Source organism: Corylus avellana, chromosome ca5, assembly GCF_901000735.1.
Source record: "Corylus avellana chromosome ca5, CavTom2PMs-1.0".
Taxonomy (NCBI): domain Eukaryota; kingdom Viridiplantae; phylum Streptophyta; class Magnoliopsida; order Fagales; family Betulaceae; genus Corylus; species Corylus avellana.
In genome coordinates, this window is record NC_081545.1 from 450,007 (window position 1) to 472,429 (window position 22,423).

Here is a 22,423-nt window from a genome sequence, read left to right on the forward strand (position 1 = left end):
AAAAATTTTCCTTCACGGTGTGCTATGCACGCCGCGTACTCCCAATCACGTCTCGTGTTCGTGTCTGCATTTGCGACTTCAAAATTTAAAAATAACGATTTTAAAATGTATGATTTTAAAATATAATTTTTAAAAATACAGTTAAATGTTTTGTAAAATTATAGTTTAGCTTTTAAAATCGTACATTTTTTAAAACATATTACCTTGCATGCAATTATAAAATACAAACTTTTTTTTTAAAAAAAAAAATGCACCTCTAAACAGTGTATTTTTTGTAGAGTAATGTTTTATTCTGGACAAGTATTTCACGTCAGCTTTAAGAATGAAATGAAAGAGAAATGTTAGGGGTTAATAAGTTTCTCATATTTAACTCATATTCTCTTACAATTAACTATTAAATTTGTGGGGTTTACTATTGACTTATGTGGGATCTATACAAGTCTACAAATTCAATGGTTGATTATAAATAAATATAAGCTAAATATGAAAAATTTATTGACTCCTAACATTTCTCGAAATGAAAATATTTTTGTCCAGTATATATAGTATTATTTTTTTTTTATGTAATTTTTATTTAATATTACTTTTTTTTTTTAAAAAAAAAAAGGAAAAAAATCTGGAAAACCGCAGTGAAAAACCCCCCAATTAAGCAGCCAAGTCTTTACAAATTACAATACGATGTGAAAGTTATCTCAACAAATGAAACAAAAGCCCAATTAATTTTTTAATTGTTAATAATATAATAAATTCAAAACACCTTTGAAACAACAATAGCTCATCATTTCCCGCACAAAACCCCCCAAATCCAACACCCCCTCTTACTTGGTTGGCCCTAACAAGCGCGAGTGCATAACTTTCCGTCGAGAAATGGCGTCCGAAGAGCCTGGCAACACGGAGACCGAGGGCGAGGGCGAGGGCGAGGTCGAGACAATAGCCTTCAAGAAGAGACGTGCGAACCGCCGGGTGAGCTTCGCGGACGTCGAGATCACCTCCGTCCACATCTTCAACCGCGACGACGACCTCTCCGAGGACCAGCCCGCCACCCCAAACTCCTCTCATTCTGGGCCTGACCCAGAGGTGCTAGGGTTTTTCAGGGACCTTGCCGACAGCGACGATTCCACTCCCATTCCAGAACTCGACGATCCGCCCAACTCCTTCTTGCGCCCCATTGGCTCGCCCTCTCCCGGAAGCAGCACCGTCGGCTCTGCCTCCGCAGTTTCCAATGACGACGGCAAGTTCCCCCACCTTCTATTTTTCCATCTTACCCCTCTATTTGGCTCTGATTGGAGGGAAGATTCTTACTCATGAGTACTAACAAGTTATTTTTAAGCAATTTGCTTCTGTTTTGCACTTTTTTTATGTTACGGTATCTCATTGTTTGGTGCGTGCATTCGTTGAATCTCTTGAAACGGACTATGAAAATGCTGAAGCATTTGCTCCTTAAAATTTTCGCAGAAGACAATTTCTTTGGGCCTGTGTCAGCGAATTTCATTAGACCCGGAAGGTTATCCGACTCTGGTGCATCGGATGATATTACCATGGATTCCACCGCGTTCTCTATGCATTTCCGTAGTCTTGCCAGGTCAGACTCTGGAGGAGGAGGCGATCTCAAGACCCCGACGATGACAACGGCACATCGTCTTCTTGCCTTTGAAGACAGTGCTACTACCCCTTCCCACACTGCTACCCCTACTGATTCAGCAAGTTTTATGGTACTAACTAAAGCTAAGAAGCCTGTGCTTCCTGTTGATAAAGTGAGCAGCGGTGGTGGTGGTGGTGGTAAAGATTCAAACGACATGAGTATTGTAGGAGAAAACCCACGTAGTTATGATTATGGGAGGATATCTCCCAGATTAGATGCACTTTTGGCAGAAGGGAGCAACATTTTGAATTCTATCTCTATTGACTCAAAGTGTTTAATGGGGAGTGATGATATGCATGAAATGTCTGCCGAGGCAGTGTCTCTGCCTAGTACAAAGACGAGCGAGGCAAGTGGTGGTTCTACTGCTGTTCCTGTTGATCAGATTACTCATGATCACCAAATCCAAACTCCCAAGCAGTTAACTGAAGTGAGTACAGAATGTTTTTTTTAAAAAAAGGATTGCAAGTAAAATGAGTTTCCTTCTTATATTTCGTAGAGTATTATCCACTTGGGAGTTCTTCAATGACTGTCTGGAGTGCATTCACTCAGTTTCACTGGAGACCATTATGGGCTTTGGTTGTCTCATTAGGAGGGCATTGTATCATGCACTGAAAGTATTTCATTTCATTCTTATAGTTACTGTTTCTTGTAATTCTTATGTCCTCATAACATGTTTTTAATGGACTTACTCTGTGCATGATTAGTAGTATAAGTTTAATGATCTGTTGTCATGTTATAATCATTGAGGTTGGAAGTTTGTGACTGGTCGCTGCTGACTGTTTTAGATGTTAAAGGTGATACATTCTTTGTCCTGAGACAAAATGCGTGGTTGGTCTTTTGAATTTGCTTATCTATTATCCAACATGCTAGCAGCATTGTGAATGAATGAGCTATAAAGTGCTAACAAATACTAGTTTGAATTTACCTATGATTTTTGGAATTCATATGTGTGAGTTTCTTCAAGGGGATTAAGTGACAGGTTTGCTTGCATGTTTTATCCTTGTAATTGCAGGGGGTTAAGGAATTTAGTGAAAATGCAATTGAAATGTTTAGGCCAATATCTCAGTTCACTGATGATAATAGAGGCACTCCATCAAATAAGGATGGTAGTTCTGAATTCAGAAGAAGTGGCCCTGGTATCAATCAGAAATCTGGTGAAAGATATCGATCTTTTCTAGAGGGGTCCATATCTTTGTTATCTTCTGAACAACAGCAATCGGTTGTGAATACTCCTAATTCAGCCAAATATATGGGGATTGTGACTCCTTCCTCAAAACTGCCAGGTTTCTTTTCAAGTAAGGAAAGTATTAGACATGGTGAGAGTCTGTCTTCCATTCGAAAAAGCATTTCCAAGTTTAAAATTCCTGAGCCGTCTCCCAGTTCCTCTACTCTGAAAGAGGGAATCGATAAATTGAAGCGCAGATTATCAAATTATTCTTCCATGCCTTCCTCCTTCAATATTGTTCTGGCTGGAAATAGCAAAGATCCTCAGCAAGGACATGCGGATACACCCATTGCTCATTTAGAGGAGCACTTGTGCACTGCTGATGTGAAGAATGAAGAAAAAAATTTGACTAACATAGATGGTGATGGAATAGAGATCCCCAAAAACATTGGTAAGTTGAGCCAAAATGAAGTGATCTTGGGCCTTGCAAAAGATGGGGAATCTCCAAATTACATGTCTCTGGGCCTTGTTTCTAAGGATAAGAATCTAATGACAGCAGTGGGTTCACCTTCTCAGTTCACTCGGTCAGGATCGAAACTGGTTCAGAATTTCTCGATGTCAGAAAATCCCACAGAAGGGACTTTGGTTACTTCAGGGACTGATTCCTCATCAGTGGAGATCACACTTGATTACAGGAAAGACAAAAGAGTAGCTGGTATGCCTGATAACTTTGTTTCATCTCCAGTGAAAAGGTTAGGTCAGGACTCAGCAGCATCCATGGAATATCAAGGCAGTGTCTCTCGTGATTTGAAACAGCTGGGACAGTATAATAAACTTGTTTCTGGTTCGGGGCAAGATGGAGATTCAATTCAACATGTTAATGGTGATAGCCATTCTACTCTGGTAGCTGACAAACTGGATTCATTGCTTTCTGAAATGAGAGCAGAGTCGGATGCATCCTTCTTGAGGACTAACCATGTCAAAGAGTTTTCCAAAGTAGAAAGGGTCCTTGATAATAACATCGCTCATCTTTGCAATGAATCTGAAACGTTTATAAATATCCAAAGCCCTTTGAGGGAGAGGGACACTATGAATTTTCAGTTTGAAAGCACAGATAAGAACCTTCAAGCTGGAGCAGACCCTCGCCAGCTCAATTTGTATTTTTATAGAGGGAAAAAAGAGCCTTCTCTTGAAAAGGTCATAGTCTTTCTCTATATTTACTCACGCACTTTCATAGACATGCACGTATATATATTTTGGTTGTATGTTGTAACTGCATGCAGCTTCACACATGGGCATATCAACTCTGATCTTATTAGACTGGCTTATCGACAAAGACCTACTCAAATTTCAATTGCTTTCTTACTGTACATTACTGTGGTGAAAGTACTAGGATGTTTCTTTATATGAACGGTGTTATTGTTTTACATATATACCTACGTAAATACTTGCAAAATGTGACATTGATTTTGGTGCTTAGAGCCCATCCAAGAAAGATCTGGCCCAGAGTCTTACCTTGAAAGAGTCAGCTCAGAGCTCCTACAGGAAAAAGCCGATTTGGAGCCCCACCAGCAAAGAGTCAACTCCAAGCCCCTCTAGGCAAGACCCATCAAGTGCATCACACAATTACGTGATGCCACCTTTTGTTGGGAAAGTTGTACTATCCCCCAGGTCCAGTTCAAGTAGACGTGATAATAACTGCCATGATGAAGTTCATATTTCACAGAGTCCTTTTCCTGCACGAGATATGGATATTTATTCTGGACAAAAAAGAAGAAACGTTCAAATAGTTTTTGGAGATGGAGACCATATAGACAAGTTAACCAGGATACAGAAAAGTCCAAAAGGTGATAAAAGTGGGGGTCATAATTTAGAGTTCATGTTGGAACAGGCTAATGAAGTTAACAATGGAGAGAAGATAGGAGGTGATAAAACTCGGATGCATTGGGCTGATGTAAGTTTACCACTTTTGCTCTTTTGTATGTTATTTAACTGCATAGCAGTTTTGCTGATGGCCTGTAAAATTTTTAAATCCTTGGTATTACTTTTGACTTCAGAACTCATCTTGCAGATTTTAGTAAAATTCTCAGGTGATACAAAACAACTGCTTTCTGGATCTATTGATAACCTAAATTTAAAGGCGGTATATTCCCTTCTCTTTTCCATTTCTTATAACAGAACTTAGATATGGGATGTGGAATTAGATAACTATGATCATTTAATTTAGCTTTTCCACTTTTTTCTTTTTTCTCACATTCTTTTCCACATATAGATTTGCATGCTGGACGATTTTGTGGCTCGCCTATTGAAGGTTAAAAAATATGAGATACTTTGTTCTGAAATCCAGTCTCAGGTTTGCTGAAGATACGATATTATACTTTATGAACATATCAACATGTTACTGCTTTACAAGTACATCACCTCTTTGGATACTAAGCTTTTGCTAACCCTGTACTTGTATTTGCCTTCTACAGGGAAAAGTTGACCACTTCAGTAGTGTTAGACATAAAAGGTGGTTTCATATTATGAAAGTATCATGGATGTAGATGAACTTGGTTCTTATAGGTGTTCATGAAATGATTTAGCATATCAAGTTTTGACATTGGTGAATTTATCTGCTGCAGAGTAGCCCAAACAAGATTGTTGATGTATGAAATTGCATATAAAAAAGCAAAAATGCAATTAATGGGTGTGAAGCGCAACATATTGCTGGTACCTTATTCCTCTCTTGTGTTTTCCTTTCTGTAGACATGTATACAGTTTGTCATCTCTGCTCTTACACTTGCATGCAGAAAAGAGTACAGCGATTGAGCTCTGGAATTCAGGAGTGTCAAGTGTTGAAGTTGAAAATTGAACATCTATCTGAATGTGGTGCAGGGGATACTCAAATTGACAATAGTCTTCATCAGACTTCTTTAGTTAATTTTGAGGGCACGCATGAGGTATATATATGGGTTTTTTAAGATGTCAATGTATCTCATCTTCTATGTTCTGCGGCCTGCAAAATTCACTTTAACGATCATTTTTGGAAATTTATTTCAATTCAGATTTCCTCTTGGTATTTTAACAAAAATGAATCTAGAATTGATTTTAAAAAATATAAATAAACGAAACAAGATGTTGGTGAAAATAGAATTTAATGTTGGCATCAATATGTGTTTTCATTTAATTTCTCCAATTTCTATCATGCTTGTTATTCTTCATTTGTGCCCATTCGGCTTGTAGAGTTCATGAAGTTTAAGCAAAAATATAAGGTTTAAGTTTTGGGTTCCTTGTAATGCACATGTTGTACTGCGCCAGGCTTGCTGTGATGAAGTGACCAAAAGAAGGCAGCAGCTTGAAGCTTTAGATAGAAAAATAGAAAGTCTGTGCAAATGTTTTCACTCTAAATGTAGGATGAAAGGAGAACCAAACTGTGCCAACACTCTTGCATTAGTTCATGATCAGCTGAAGAATAGAATGTGTTGCAGGTTTATACGCCAGGATTTGCAGGTCTTTCTACTGTTTCTGTGATTCTTGTAAATACATACAATAAAATGCCTTATGTCACTGAGGGACATATTTTCTGTTACTTTGTCAGTTATGGGAAATTGATGATTTTGAGAGTAGGAATGGCCATTATGATATTCTCCTCAACTATCAGGGCTACATCAGCCAAAGGTTTACTCTTTTTATTGGGTTCCTTTCTTTATTTGATTCATATCTTGTGGTTGATTCCATACGAGATGCCATTGTTTATACCATCACATTGAAAAAAAAAAAAAAAAAATTAACATCGTTTGCTTGATGATGTACAGATTCACAGTAAACACTGGTCCGTTATCAAGCATAATCATCTCAAACAAATTGAATGATATAAACATCTTGAAGGTATGAACAAGAAGATTTTTTTATTTTTATTTTTATTTTTATTTTTTTAATGTTTCTATAATCCAGTGTTTCTTGTTCACTAGAATTTTCCAAACATGGATGCTGGCATTGCATTTTCATTTTTGGTAAATGCTGAGACCACTAAGAAGTATGTTGGTTCAAGATGTTTGGCAAAAGAGACACAAGTAAGCTGCACCCTCTCTTTATTGCATTGGTTCTGCTGGTTCATTTTCCTTGTCTTTTTGTTTCTCTTTTCTTTTTCATTTTTTCTACAGTGATAACACCGTTGATTTAAATATAATAAGCATCATTTTGCAGATAATTCCTCTGCAATCCACACTAGCATTAGTTCTTATGTTGCAAAGTCTTTTTTTTTTTTTAATGATATGTATAAAAAGTCTTTTTAATGGCAGTATGTATTGGATTTATTATCTCTAGTGTTAGAGGCTATTCCATTCACTTTGGTATGTTATATGCAGATATCCACTTCGCTTCTATGTAATCTGCTAGATGTGGTTGGGGAAGTACAGTTAACACAGATAGAGATTAGAAATCTGGTCCAGACAAGTTTTCATTCTCCATCCGGTAATATCTTCTGTGTCCTCCCTCCCCCTTTCTTTTTGTGCTTCTGTGCTATAACCTTTAGTCACATGTGGTTTCCATTCAAATTGGTTAATCAAAAAGGTCTCCTGCCTAATCAAAAGTTTTGTCATTATCTAATTGTAGTCTAATGAGGCATCTTAATGATGATGCAAAATTTTTGTGTTTCTGTTATAGTTTAGCCATTCCATTCATATTTGGGCTGCAAAAGGTGCAGTCACATATTTCCTATTCAAGTTAAATACATGACCTGCGTTTAGGCCTACCAAGTCATGTATTTTTTTTATCAGGACCCCTACTTGTTTGATGAATCTCTCAGGTCAAGATAAAGGAAGTCATTTATGTGGAAGGGCAAGAAGATTAATTTTTCTCTATATATTATCTCAATTTCTGAGAACTTTTCTAAGTATGATCAATTATTTTGCTGTATAAACTATAATCACACTGAATGAATTCTGAGTTGTATTCAAAGTTTCGTTCTGGAGTTGAAATCTCAGTGAATGTGGTACTTTTGATTTGCAGTTAACCAGCTTGATTTGCAGCTATGTTTCATTGAATTTTATAGTGGTCGGAAGGTGACATTGACTCTTGACATGACATGTTTGAATCGGTAAAGTCCTTTACAATTCTATTATTTATATTAATCAGCAGTAGATTTTGCATTCATGTTACTGGACAAAACAGAGCCATATCATAAGTTTTAGGAATTCACTGCAATGCGATATGAGTGTTGGTTGTGGTTGAAGCTTTTTGAAGTGATGTAACTTATGGGGTCGACACTATGATATCTGTGGTACATGATAGAATAAAGGAGTCATGTGCATGAGGCCATTATATATGGAGCCTTAGAGTTTATTGTAAGTGCCCCCTTTATGCAAGTTATTGCTCCTTGCCAATTATGTGGCTCTGCTTGCTTATTCTATCCATGGACATAGTAGGATTGATATTAGCATCTATGGAGCTGTTGGGGTAGCTCTCTGATAAGTTTGGCCCCAAAGATGTCCTATTCACCCTTGATCTGGAGGTCATTATCATCCCAAAAGTAAAAAGGATAATAATCTCATAGTTTGATTCTTCTGTAATAATGCTTAGATAAAAGGTCCTGTCATGTCATTAATGTATATTGTTCTCAACTTGATGAGTTTCGGTTGGGGACCTCAAGCCTGAGGTAACTGGGACAGCTTCCATATAGTGCCAGCCGCAGCTGACGGATTATATGCTGTCATAAAGTTTCTAGGCTATTCATACGTCATATTAGCTTTATATGTATATCTACATATAGTATGTTAAAGGATGACTGATTGGTCTGATTGTTTCTGAGCAGAGGCGTTTATCCTTCGGAGATCCTCCCAAACGAAATACATGTTGGCACTGCGGGTCCAGAGAAATCATGGCCGGAGTCACTCATAGCTGAAATAAGAGCTGCAGCTGAGAATCTAACAACTGGATATTCAAGAATAGTGAGGCTGTGTAGGTCTGTTTCTGAGGTTGTGCAAGGTTCAAGCACATCAATGGTGGCAGGAAAAGTTTAGAGGTGTCACTTGACAATTTCTTCAATCTGTATAGACTGCTCACCATCGCAACATGTTGCGGTTTTTTGGTAGATTGTACAGTTTGCATGTATTATTATTATACCTGAAGCTTTTCACCAAAATGGATATGTAGTGAGGGTTTGATGTGAATTGTTAAGAGTTTGTTGACATGAATAAAGTGAAGGTTTGTCCCTTCAACGTTAAGGGCAATTCGGTCATTCGCTCTTATTTATTTATTTATGGTGAAAGTGCTTTAGAAATTGAACAAGTTTCTTGGGTTTGATTATTCGTAGGATAAAGTGGGATCTGATTTGGCATATTCTGGAGTGCGTCTTCGATGTGGGGGCAAGTGGATAACTGCTGTCGTTGTGTCCTGTGTTTGGGTTCAGAAATTGGGCTTCTTCTTGTGTCTTCGATTGGGCTTGGATCGTTCACTGGGGATGTACTATTGCTGTCACAACAGATGACTACACCCAACGTTGCAGAAGCAGCTCCACCCCACCATTCACGCTTGTGTACCACTAAATCACAGGTATAAAATTTTTTGTCAGACTCACACATATGTTTCTTATAGGCCTAGCTTGTAATTTTTTTTTAAACGTAAATCTAACACAAAATTAACAAATTAAAATTAAGAATTTTTGAAGCTGTGTTAAATGTTGCGGGAACATGAAGTGTGTGCTCCCCATCATAAAGTCAAAGCTTTGTGTGAGTTAAGTTGTTGCTGAAATATAGGTGTCTGCATCAAAAAAAATAGTATGTCCCATCTCTTTTCCTTCTCCTAATTATTCTCCCCTCTTCACTCTCTCCCTCTTAATTTTGGTTGTTAATAGAAAAAAAAACAGATAACCACTTAAGACCATGTTTGTTGAGCTTTCTCATTCTCATTTTTGTTTTGTTTTTTTTTTTTTACGATGGTCAAATACTAGGTCTTCATTGCCTTATCCATTCACAATTAGCAAGGAGGAAAACGTGTGTCGTCCACCCATTGGCCACTGGGTAGGTTTCTTAAAAGAAAAGCACATCCCATCATCCCATGGTACCAAAAGTATCAATTAAGAATGGTCCCGGGGAAAATAAAATAGGATATTTTTTGGTTCACGTGGCACAAGGGAGTCAAATTGTCAATGATTTTGGAGAGGGAAGGGTAGTTGGGTAATATTAAGAAGTATAGGAATCGGGGGGGGAAAAGCCGAAAAGGGGTACGCTTTTTGTGAAAGTGGGACTGAATCTCACGTGTCCTTTCTTTGTCTATCAAGTGGGCTTTCATTGCCTACAAATTGGCCTTTATCTGTGCATTTACTTTTAGGTGCTCAACCTTCGGTGCTCCATTTTCTCGACTGCACACAAGCTTACCTACTCGCTTCCCTTCACTGCCACCTCTTCCACCCTTCCTTTTTTATTATTATTTTTTTTTATTACATCCTTCCTATTTTAAAGTACTTGATTTGGGTGCGAGAGGAGATCTTTTGTAGTGTTTTTTAATCCTTTAAATTTAGTTTTATTTTATTTTTTTTTTATGAGAAAGGGTAAAATTAAATTTAAATCGTAAAAAAAATTATATAAGATCTTTTTTTAGATTTTTTATTTTTTATTTTTACTCATCTCTTGTTCATTTCTTATACATCATAAATGCACGTTAAATATGTAGAATTACATGTGGATCCGACAAATCAATGATAGATTCACAAAAAAAGATGAGTAAGGGATAGATGCATAACACATGAATTTTTTTTTTTTAGTACTTAAGCCAAATCCTACTTTAAAAGGCCAAAATGAAAGATGGATTTCAGTGTTTTAAAGTTTTCTATGATAAATAGCAGTGACTATGATGCTTAAGTAATGCTGCAAGTTTATTTTGTGTCATTTTTATTTTTCTCTAAGAATGATGTGGCTCTTAAAATTACCTTTGAGTTAATGATTTATCAAAATATTAAATGTGATCAAATGATGATTTTAAAATGTACCTCATTTTTTGAGTGACGCAAGAAAAACTTCTAGAATCATTCATGATACTTAATTAGCAGCGTTTTTATATAAAATGGATATAAATTTCTTTCAAATTGAGTTATAGAAATTATTCTAACTCAATCTCTAGAAGTGTTGTATGATTTGAGCATTTTTTTTATTATTATTATTAATGTTATTAAAAAGTATATAAGAAATATATTGTTTTTTTTAAAAAAAAAAAAAAAAAAAAAAAGCATTTTTCACATATTAACGAAAACCCAAAACATTTTTAAAAATACCGAGTTTAATCTAATTGATAGAAAAATTTATGTGTATTATTATATAATTATGTGACAAAAAGGTGTACAGAACATGTGATCCTGTTTTGTCAAATTGTGATCCTGTCTTCAATGACATCATTTGATCCATGTAATGATTTGTAAATTTTAGGAATGTAAAAAGCAGCATCATAACGTGGCAGACATTTGTTAGTGTACGTGGGGAAGTTGCCACTCAATATTTTACTAAACCCTAAAATAAGATAAAACAAAACCCATTAATGTAGAAGAAAACTTTGTTAAATTAATTTAAATCCTTATACCAAATCTAACTGTCACGTCCCAAATCAATTTCATAAACTTGCACTTTCTGGTGCCACTGGATTTCAAGCTGGTTGGGTAGCAGACCAGATAATGAACAATCGCCCACTGCTTAACAAAGCAAGGCCTAACATTTGGATGGAGTGTAAGGTCAAGTGAGAATAACGCCAAAGCATAGATATAAAATTATATGAATCGAGTTTAATTCGATTTATGTCAAAAATTGTTAACTATACTTAAATATAAAATAAACAAAATTTGTTATAAATTAACGTAACATTTCATATTACACTTGTCACATTAAGTATTAAGATACAAATCGCCGTTTAGTGATTACTTACACGATTATAGATAGATTCATGTGATAGTCTATACTTGTTATTCTCTCTTTCTCTTATTTATTTTTAGTTTTTAAATTTATCATTAGATTTTCTGCAAGATTTTTTAAAAAAAAATATTTAAATGAAAATAGTAGGGAGATTAAAAAAAAAAAAAAAAAAACGCAAATATATGTTATATTATATAAAAATTACGTACATCTGCAACAGGAAAACAAAAAACAAGGGACAGATGTGCAGGAAGGTGGAAGAAACTGAGCAAGCATTCGTCCACGGCAGAGAGTACGAGAAGCACTTTTCTTGCCAAACATAGCTTTAAATAACCAAGATAAGAAATATCAAGGAGGGGGAGAGAGGAGAGAGAGAGCTTTACCATTATGATATTTATTACAGGAGGGGCCCAGAAAGGGAAGGCGACCCTTTATTTTCTACGCCTTTCACTACCAAAAGGCATTGGGCCCCACTCTCCCTACCCCACTCTATTCAGTTTTTCACTCTCTCTCCCTGCACTTTTTTATCAGCTTTGGTATATCATGATGTCACATATCCCATACACATATACATACACTCATACATACACATACTTTCTCTCACACCCACCCCATTTCTATCTTCATATCTTTCTCAACATTCACAGAGAGAAGAGAAGAGAAGAGAGAGAAGAGTGAGATTCTGGAAAGATCTTCGTCCCAGGGTTGCTTGGCTTTGTGTACTTTTGCAATAATTTATTTGCAAACTTAGCTCTTACCGATCTTGTCCACTCTTTTTCGTACGGTAATTTTTTTCTGCTATTTTTTTCTTCTTTTGCATGATAAATATCATCATCATCATCTTTTTCTTCTTCCTCTTCCTAATCCCTCTTCTGGGTGGTGCAATATAAACTCAAGAAAAAAGTTTGAATTGTTACCTAGTAAGATTTGTTATGTTTAGCCCTTGGTCTTCTTTGTGGGTGTGATGGTTTGTATGTTGGGCATGCTGAGAAATAATCACTTGGGTACCTTTTATTTTTCAGAATTATGAACTTAATTTTGTGCTGTGAATTTTTTTTCTTTTTTTTTTTTTTTTGATAATTCTGAAGATTTAATCTTGTGACTCTTTTTTTTCAAAAAGTTTGGAGTGAATTTTGTGATATGTTCTGTATATAGGTGGACTTGGTAGTTTGATTTTATAAAAATTTCTGTGTCTTCTATCCTGATATTTTCTTTTTGAAGCACCCAGCATGTTTGATTCACTTTTTCGTTTTTATAAAGTTGGTATTTTTCTTCTTCTTTTTTTTTTTTTTTATTTTTTTTTTTTATCCAGTAAAGTTGGTATTTTTCCTGGAATCTCTTGAACTTTTATCTCTTTTTATGTTATTCTCGGGAAGAAAGATGTAATTTTATTTTGAAAATATATTGTTCTCATGGATAAACTTTTGTGATTGACGGAAGCATTTCCCTTTACTCGTGATATAAAGAGTTCTCTTTTTCTTTTTTCTTTTTTTTTCCCTCTTTAGTTTCTCGGAGCTAAACAGTAATTTGAGTTGCCTCGCTCCTTGGGTTTGTTATATTACAACAGGAAATTGTCTTCTTGTTTTTTGAACTCTGGATGAAGAATAGTTTCTTTTGAAATCGACCTTTTTCCTTTTATGTATAGAGAAGTAGAAAAATTTAACCATCTCATGAGCCTTTATGTTTAATGTATACTGATTTGTTGTGCTTGTTTCTGTATGCTTGATTTGAAGGTTTTTAGGACACTTGGAAGAATAGTGGTACGTGCAAGGTGCTACTTTTGGTAGGCTGATATATAATTTGGCTAGAAGAAGTTCAGTAATTGGAGAAGTATAGATTGAAAGATGGGTTATTTATGTGATTTTTGTGGGGAACAAAGGTCCATGGTATATTGCCGGTCGGATGCTGCTTGCTTATGTTTGTCATGTGACCGAAATGTCCACTCTGCTAATGCCCTATCCAAACGCCACTCAAGAACACTATTATGTGAAAGATGCAACTCGCAACCTGCATTAGTAAGATGTGCCCAAGAGAGTGTCTCTCTTTGTCAGAATTGTGATTGGATGGGTCATGGCACTTCTACCTCAACCTCAACACATAAGAGACAGCCCATCAATTGTTATTCTGGATGCCCGTCAGCTGCAGAACTTTCTTCAATCTGGTCATTCGTTTTAGATATCCCTTCTGTGGGTGAATCTACTTGCGAGCAGGAACTGGGATTGATGAGCATAACTGAGAACAGTGGAAAAACTGCTTGGGGCCCTACAGAAAACAACATAACCCAAAATGTATCTAGTTCTGTTGAATTGAATGATGTGTGCAGCATGGAGAAGTCCAGTTTCTGGGTTGGGTCATCTTCGGTGCCTGAAGTTAACTCTGGGCATCACATTCTAGACCAGCCGGGTGGATTCGCATATTCATCCTTGCCCAAGGTATATATCAATAGTTTCATTGAAATCTCCTATAGAGAAATCTCAACAGTTTGACAAAAAATATACTGCAATACAACGATTAGCATTGCCGGCTTGCTGGGAGTTGGGTTGTTTCTGTCGATCCGTTTCATTCACCATCTGTTTCTTAAATTGCTGAGAATGTTATGTATTTTAGCTTGAATCCATACTATGATAGGTCTAGCCCATCATAGTATGAATGTTATGTATGAATGTTGGGTTGTTTCTGTCGATCCGTTTCATTCACCCTCTGTTTCTTAAATTGCTGAGAATGTTATGTATTTTAGCTTGAATTCATACTATGATAGGTCTAGCCTGTATACAGGCTGCCTACAGTAGATGCCATTAATTAACATGAGTTACAATATGTCACAAAGGTATATATGGTTTTTGTGTGTGTGTGTGTGTTTCCTCCTGTTATTGCTTATGTACCGTTCATCAAAATGTCCAATTTGTGATGGACAAAAGAGTTAGATTGATAATGGTACTCCAAACAATTTTATCTTGTTCAAAACTGACCATTGAAGCTAAACTAGTTTTGGAGTGTGATGAAATAGACGTGTAATCTTTGTGGTTCCACCAGTATCTTCCTGCCTGACTTAAAGACTCTGGTTCTGCTTTTTGTCCCATAAATTGCCCTTTCTGTATGATTCATTTTGGGATACTTGCCTCCCAGTTGCTTATAGTGCAAGATCAGCTCTATGGCATCCAGGCCTTCCCTCTTTCCATGGCTGTGATGAGTGAATGAATTTTAATTTTGAGCTTTACGTCTTCATGATGTAGAATGAGAAATTAATATTTATGTGAAACATTTTTTATGGTCTTTTTGGCGGTCAAAATTAACATAAATTGCATGCTTTGTCAACGTTTTCCAATTCTATGTTTTAATGAATTGAAATATCCAAATTCTAGCTTTGTGTGTGCATAATTGGTGTATGGTGAAAGTTCCGTGGTTTCTTCATCAAGGACTTATGCAAATTTTACATTATTAATATGCAGGTAGGCTGTCCTGGGACAAAAGGTCCTGGACTCTCTGAAGAAAATTATCTCTATGATGATTTCGATATGGATGAAGTGGATTTGGATCTTGAAAACTACGAAGAACTCTTTGGTGTAGCACTAAGTCATTCTGAAGAGCTTTTTGAGAATGGTGGGATTGATAGCTTGTTTGGGATGAAGGACATGTCTGCTGCTGATTCCAGTTGTCAGGGTGCAGTTGCTGCTGAGGTAACTCTCATCTAATTGTATTATGCTGCCCATGATATCCTCCTTGACGTATAGGCTTCTCATATGTTACATTTATTGGTGCTTAGTCTGTTGTGTCGCAAATAGTCTGTCAATGCCTTGTTTTGAAGTTTGTGCTTCTCATAATGTATTGAGATACCAAACTATGCCATCTTTCTTGTTCGATCAATAAATAAAGGACAAAGTGATACTTGTTTATTAATTTCAAAATATTTTTTTGATGAGTGTAGTTTCAATTTTCAGTTTGGTTTATACTTATAGAAACTTTTAAGAGGTTATTTTTAATGCAGATGGTTTCTTTATGCAAGGATCTTTCATGTATTTTCTTGAATGCATGACTTGTTAAGCTTTTACCATATGGTGTATGAATTTAGAGATCATATGATGGCATGACTGCTTAACTTGATAATAGAATTTGGAATTATTACCTGGAGGTGGGCCCAATAGAATTTCTTAAACACCTTTTCATCAATTTGAATGTTGATTAAACCTCACCAACATATTGCACTTGCAAGCATGTGTGAACCAATTGGATGTGTATGATGTCCTTGATGGATTGTTCTTTCTTGTATGGCAGTGATGGTAGATACAATTTTTCTTTTCTACCACACTTTTGAAGCTTTTCTGATTCATTTTGCAAAATGTACTCATGATCAGATCTATATGTTTCTTCTCCAGGGGTCGTCAGTTGGACGTGTCAATGCAACACAGCCAGCATGCAGCAATGCTGCATCTGCTGATTCAATGATTAGTGCCAAGACTGAACCGGTACTTTGTTTTACGGCGAAGCAAGGGCATTCAAGCCTTTCATTTTCTGGTCTTACTGGAGAGAGTAGTGCTGGGGAATATCAGGATTGTGGGGCTTCTTCAATGATTCTCATGGGAGAGCCTCCATGGGGTCCTCCATGCCCGGAGAGTTCCTTCAATTCTGCTAACCGTAGTGATGCTGTTATGCGTTACAAGGAAAAGAAGAAGGCACGCAAGTAAGTCTTTTGCTAATAAATAGATAATACATATAAATATTTGTACAACGAGTCACTGCAACCTCCTTTGATGGTAATCGTTAAGTTGACAACTTTGTCTTTTACTTGCTTTACTTGCTCTTTGTATTATAGCCTCCGGAGAATAGAGTTTTTGAGTTTGGTGTTTCTAAATTTCTTCATAGCATTACTAGTTATTCGGGTTTGGTATATTCCTTTTTAACATTTTCATGGTTCCATTTCTTTTCTTCTAATAAAACAATGTCAGTTTGAAGTTTTCTGCCCTTAAATTTCTACCTAGTTGTCTGGATTGGGTTACATGTTAATAGATAAATGGATATGTTTTTCAATATGCATGTCTATACCTGTACCTTTGTGCAAAAAACAACTAAAATCATTAGTCTAAATGCTTGTAAATATGATCACTTGACCCTGGCTGGTATGGTGGCATTTTCATTTAGACTCTTATGGCATTTTCATTTAGACTCTTATTTAATTTTCAAAAAAAATTGCACGATCTTCTATTCAAGGCTTTTGTAGTCTCAACTTTCATCTAATTGTTTTCTAGGTTCGAGAAAAGAGTGAGGTATGCCTCTCGCAAAGCAAGAGCTGATGTAAGAAGGCGTGTTAAGGGACGCTTTGTCAAAGCTGGTGAAGCTTATGATTATGATCCATTGATCCAAACCAGAAGCTACTGAGAGTACATTTTTTAACCATGCTTTGTAAAAGGAAAGAACCACTCTCAATGTCAAAAAATCCGTACTATCACCTAAACAATGGATGAAACTAATGCATATTTCCTGTGGAATGACAAAGTGTATGATTGTATCTCAGGGGCCTTGGTTTTCATCAGGAGAAAATGGTGGATATGAAATGCTGGGTTCAAATGTTTTAGCAAGAAAGTTCGGGAGCAGAATTTTGATCCTCCATCACACTATAAAAGGATTGATGGATTGTGACACCATCCAAAAAAGACCACGCCACCACCCCTAAAGGCTATGGGTTTTTGTTTCCTTGTCTTTGTGCAGTTACTCTCTAGGAAAGGATAACCTTATTGGTTTTTTCCAGCCATAATACCGTAATAATTAGTATTTCTTGTATTCCTTGCTCTGGTCACCTCTATAAATGCTGTTGCCATGGCTGGCATGGTGGGGGTGGCTGTTCTCTCACATTTGCCAGGTCAACTAAAAAGCTAGCACTTGTAATGCTCTCATTTCTTTTTAATTTCCCATGTACAGCGTAGGATCTTTATGTTCGCCTAAGTTAGTGTTGTTGTATCTGCTCAAAACAATACAAAAAAGAAAAAAAAAATGTTGTACATTTCGTGAACATGTATATCACGGGATTATATATATGCTTTTGAGAGGAGATAGTCTAGTGGTTTCACATCAGTGTAAGAATTTACTTATTTTGAGTTGCCATGAAAGGACTGAAAGATGGTTTACTTCTCTTGTATATTGTATTTTTGTTCTAATGACGTGGTCATTTTGTTCTACATATTCTTATGCAGAAATGCTTGTTATTCTTTTGCATACAATCAAGGACACTTTTGCACCAGTATCTATGGTTGTTTTGGTGCTGACCTCTAGGTGGACCTTGTATTGTTGGTGAAATTTATGATGTTTATGTCCATGAACCCATGTCTCGCCCTTCTGTACGCACTGAAAAGTCTAGCATAAGCTTCAGGGTTTGATCAAAATGAACTGCTAAAATCTATCCACTAGTTCCCAATATCAGTCAGCATTCATTATGGTCAAAAGAAATTTCGTAGAAAAAGAGCCATATATTTGCATAATAAGCATTAATTCTTGTGAGCATTGATAAACAAATACTGCATTACAAAGATAACTTCCTTCCTACATCGTTTCAATGTCACCAAGCTAGTAGAAAGTTTGCCTGACAAAGAATCCCATTTATCTTTTCCTACTGAGCTCCAAAACATTAATCATCATCAGAACTACTATCTTCTGACATCCTTCCTACATCGTCGTCTGCTACAGTTGTTTATCGCAGAAAAAATGTCACTTGGAGAAATAAAGACTTCCAAATGTATCTGAAAGGATAAAGAGCGAGAGAGAGAGAGAGAGAGAGCAACTAGTGCAACATTTAAACAAGATAACAGAAAAAATTCTTACCAGCACCTTGTCCCAGTCCTTCAACTTGGAATTCGTCAACATGTAATTATCACGCAATGGCGCCCAGGCAGGCCCTTCTGCCTCCGTCTGAGCTGTAGATGTATGACCCTGCATATCACAAAACCAAACAGTCAATTCAAAGTTGCAATTGGATGTATGTTAAAAGCTGGGAGAGACATGCAGCTTCCATCATTTAGGTTCAGTATGAACTCAACGAAATCCACAGATTAAACCCAGTTACATAAAATGACATAAATGCAAGAAACTCAATAAAAATAAAAAAATAAATAAAAAGAGGAAGGAAAAAGAAATGGACTACCTTAGTGGGAGTATCGGCTGCTGCTGGCTTTGATGTCCTGCCCAACTCTGAAAAGAAGGTTTCTTTCCTCCGCTTCCTGATTGCTGGTAATATTCAAAGATACTCACTTAGAATCACTTTAGCGAGCTAGTATTAGCAACAAGTGTGGATCAATTTAACGATTACATAATGAGGCTTAAACATTGGACCACAGAATAAGTTTGTACTTAATTTCTGAAGTCAAATATGGCAATCAACATCAACAAAACAGTGTCTTGTGAGCAGTCTCACCCAACAAAATTAAAAAGGGAAGAAAAATGTAACGATCAAATTGTAGTAAAAAAATGTAACGGCCAGACTTGAACCTCTATGACTATAACCACGGTGTTCTTTTTTTTCTTTTTTATCCTGTTTTTGCTAAATGAGATAATTTTATGCAAATGGAACCAGTTTAATTAGCATAAAATTGCTGACTCACTTGAGTACCCACATGACAACAATGCCATTCCTGCTTTTGTGTAAAAACCACATGGGCTGCACTTCTTAGCATAGGGAAAAAAAGGGAGTAAAAGAAAGAAGATGGATATGAGGATAGTATGACAGCTTTCAACAGAAATAACACATGCATCTTTCTTTGATGTCAGGTCACAGGGAACACTTGGGCACTGTGACCAAAGCAGTTAGAGCTTAGATGTAAAATTAGATGTTTGTGGATTGACAAGAGAAATTGACATGGTGATGGAAACTTTTGGAGATGTTGATACTAATGGGAATTTGTGAGCAACAGTCATATTTGTAGTTCACATCAACGCTTTTGTGGGCAGTCAGGAGACGAGAAAATAGAAAATGTCCAGAAAAAAAATTTAAAATCTTTTATTTGGAAGTTCAAAAGAGATGTACTAATGTGTATGCCAAAGATTAACGAATATAATATAAATGCACTAGTTTCAATCTAAGAACACCCCATGTACATATGCTGGTATAACTTGACATGCCTACATGGGTCTGTAACACTTGATAAATTGCACTGGCAATGAGCGTAATCCCAGAAGATGGATATGAAATATAGTAAGGCAAAGAATAAGAATATATCAAATTGTATCAGCATACCATTTGCATCTTTAGACCTCGATGGATTTAAACCTTTCTGAGCATTTTGTGCCTTGTTGACCTGCACAAGATATGAAGATATCAAGCACAGAAGCTTAGGTATGAATGTGACAGCAATAGAAAAAAATTAAAAAAATAAAATAAAACTTAAAACTTAAGACTTAAAACGCAACAAAACATGGTTAAATCTTCATGGAGAACTTACAGCATTGAACAACTTGACCACTGAAACTCCAGCAACGCACATGGAAAATGTGAACTATTATAAAGTAGGCAAAACAATCTGATAAAACCAGTGCCCTTGTGACTTAAATCTCAAGTAACAAACATAAATGCATTACCTCCTTTTGCAGCAACGCCTATTAGAAACTTCTCTTGCGAATCCAAATAATTAGCAGGTTTGACATGCCCCCTTTCTCCCACCTAAATCATATGAATGAAAAGTACAAAACTCATAAGCAACCAATCATATATTATAGGGGAAGATTAATGATTTAAATGCGCACAAACGCATGAAACACTTATGCTTGTCATAACAACTGGTTTTGAAATTGAATTACCAAGTGTTTTTCCTTCTTGGCCTCCCCCTTGACCTTCCGTTCAGCCTCCTCTTCTGCAAGCTTCTCTGCAATGAGCTTCCTGTCCGCCGACAAAACTGGACCCTGCAAAGCAAAAGACAAACTTTATACAAATCTCATTGTATTAAAAAGCAACTAAACAGTTATCCTAGCCTATCTTACGAGTGAATCAGTAGTCACGCTCTTCATGATAATATTGCTGAATGCCATCTTGAATGCTCTACAACCCTCCGCAAACTTCGTAATTCCGAGTTGAAATTCACCATCTTCTTCATCATCAGAAACCCCATTATCCACATTCACATCCCCTCCTTCTTACTCAGGACGTTCTTCATCTCTGATCACGGGCATAGGGTTCTAGTCAACATGATCATCACCATCACCATCATCATCATCCTCGCCCGAATTGTACTCTCGTGCCCGCTTGCGAAACAGTTTCTTCATTTTCCTGTCAATCTTCTTACCCTTTTTGCCATGTTCAATGCCCTGTAGCAAGAGCCCTTCTTCTTCCCTATATTCCTCTTCATCGGAACCTTTGCCGGTTCTGCCACATGGGTTTCCTCAGTCATGCCCCAACTCACCGATAGCTCAACCAGTTGTAATCTTAACTTTCTCAGAGACAATCGAAGACCTATACCACCGATTCCAAATAAGAAAGAAAAAATTTGGGTCTTTTCAATTACGTGAAATTTCGGTCTGTGTGTATAAATCAAAGGCAATCTAGAGATAGTAGGAGTGTTAAAAAAAAAAAAAAAAAAAAAAAAATTATATCGGGTACCACCCGGTAATTGGAAAACTAGTTTTGAAACCGGTTAGCAAAAACTGATAATTGGCTACCCGGTTTTGGTTCTGATTTTTGACACTTATAACCGGTAATCGGGTATATATATAAAATAATTTTTTTTAAAAAAAAAAAAAATTTTAGGGTATTTTTAAACATTGAATTTTTATGGCATTTGTAAACATTAGAATTTTTTTTTTTTTAAGCCCAAAATGCCAAAAACAGTAATTTTTTAGGGTTTTTTTTTTTTTTTTTAACAATCACAACAAAGCCCAACTTATTGAGACAAAAATACTAAATTTTTTTTTTTTAAAAAAAAAAAAAGGGGGGCAAAAAATTATTAAATTAAGCACAAAAATTAGACTCAATACCTCAAATAAGCCCAAAAATTAAGTCCGGTTACACGGTCCAAATAACCGGGTACCAACTGGAACTGGCCGATTATTGTATAACCGGGTAATCGGTTCCGGTTCCGCTTTTCCAAAAAAAAAAACGGGCACCCGGTCCTGATTCTTGATTTTGGCCAATAATCGAGAACCAAAACTGAGTTGACACCCCTAAGAGATAGGGTTACTTGGTATTCGACTTGGATGCATAGGACAACGAAGGGACCGAATGTACAAAGAAAATAGTACTAGGGTTTAGCAAAACCCCTTTCTAATTTTATTTTTTATTTAAAAAAATGGAAAATCAGTACTTTTTTTTTTTTTTGAACTCATAAATTCAGTTCATTTGATTACACAATGATTTCCGTCAAAAAAAAAACAAAAATTGAGTGCAGAAATCTATTTGTTACTTTTGTATGTCACACGGAGTCTTCATAATATTTTTATACCACATACAACTTATTACAAATTGGTGAAAGTTTAGGGACGGAGGTGGAGGAGGAGACCGATGTAGGCTATGCCTATGCCCCCAATTCTTTCTTAAGAAAAAAAAAAAAAAAATCAGCCTACGGAAAATTTGTTGACCTTGACTCCTGCTCATAATAAACTTTTGGCTTTGTCCACTCATTTTGCATTGTTTTTTTTTAAAAAAAAAAAACATATCGTCGTCGACGTCAAGGTCACGCCGGCCACAGGACAAAACGCAGGAATTAACAGACACCGAAACGAGTGCGGTTGAGAGGTTTCAAATAGAAGGTTGACACGTTTGAAAGT

At 36.3% G+C, this 22,423-nt stretch overlaps 2 protein-coding genes and 1 pseudogene across 2 annotated transcripts; 2 read left to right on the forward strand and 1 right to left on the reverse strand.

Annotated features, from left to right (window-relative positions):
- Nucleotides 1-794: 794 nt before the first annotated feature.
- On the forward strand, nucleotides 795-9,013 carry LOC132182430 (uncharacterized). The gene is made up of 16 exons (XM_059595669.1): nucleotides 795-1,231; nucleotides 1,456-2,069; nucleotides 2,655-4,004; nucleotides 4,288-4,761; nucleotides 4,879-4,950; nucleotides 5,080-5,160; nucleotides 5,282-5,319; nucleotides 5,432-5,519; nucleotides 5,600-5,749; nucleotides 6,108-6,299; nucleotides 6,388-6,467; nucleotides 6,605-6,677; nucleotides 6,761-6,862; nucleotides 7,157-7,262; nucleotides 7,800-7,887; nucleotides 8,602-9,013. Exons 1-16 carry the CDS (start codon nucleotides 868-870, stop codon nucleotides 8,807-8,809), a joined length of 4,080 nt encoding a protein of 1,359 aa, XP_059451652.1. The 5' UTR covers nucleotides 795-867; the 3' UTR covers nucleotides 8,810-9,013.
- A 3,250-nt stretch (nucleotides 9,014-12,263) lies between these two features.
- Nucleotides 12,264-17,856, forward strand: LOC132181147 (zinc finger protein CONSTANS-LIKE 9). The gene is made up of 6 exons (XM_059594234.1): nucleotides 12,264-12,470; nucleotides 13,420-14,118; nucleotides 15,136-15,363; nucleotides 16,060-16,364; nucleotides 16,930-17,061; nucleotides 17,196-17,856. The coding sequence occupies exons 2-5, from the start codon at nucleotides 13,531-13,533 to the stop codon at nucleotides 17,057-17,059; spliced, it is 1,251 nt and encodes a 416-aa protein (XP_059450217.1). The 5' UTR covers nucleotides 12,264-12,470; nucleotides 13,420-13,530; the 3' UTR covers nucleotides 17,060-17,061; nucleotides 17,196-17,856.
- A 277-nt stretch (nucleotides 17,857-18,133) lies between these two features.
- Nucleotides 18,134-21,231, reverse strand: LOC132181152 (uncharacterized; annotated as a pseudogene).
- Between the last annotated feature and the right edge of the window lie 1,192 nt (nucleotides 21,232-22,423).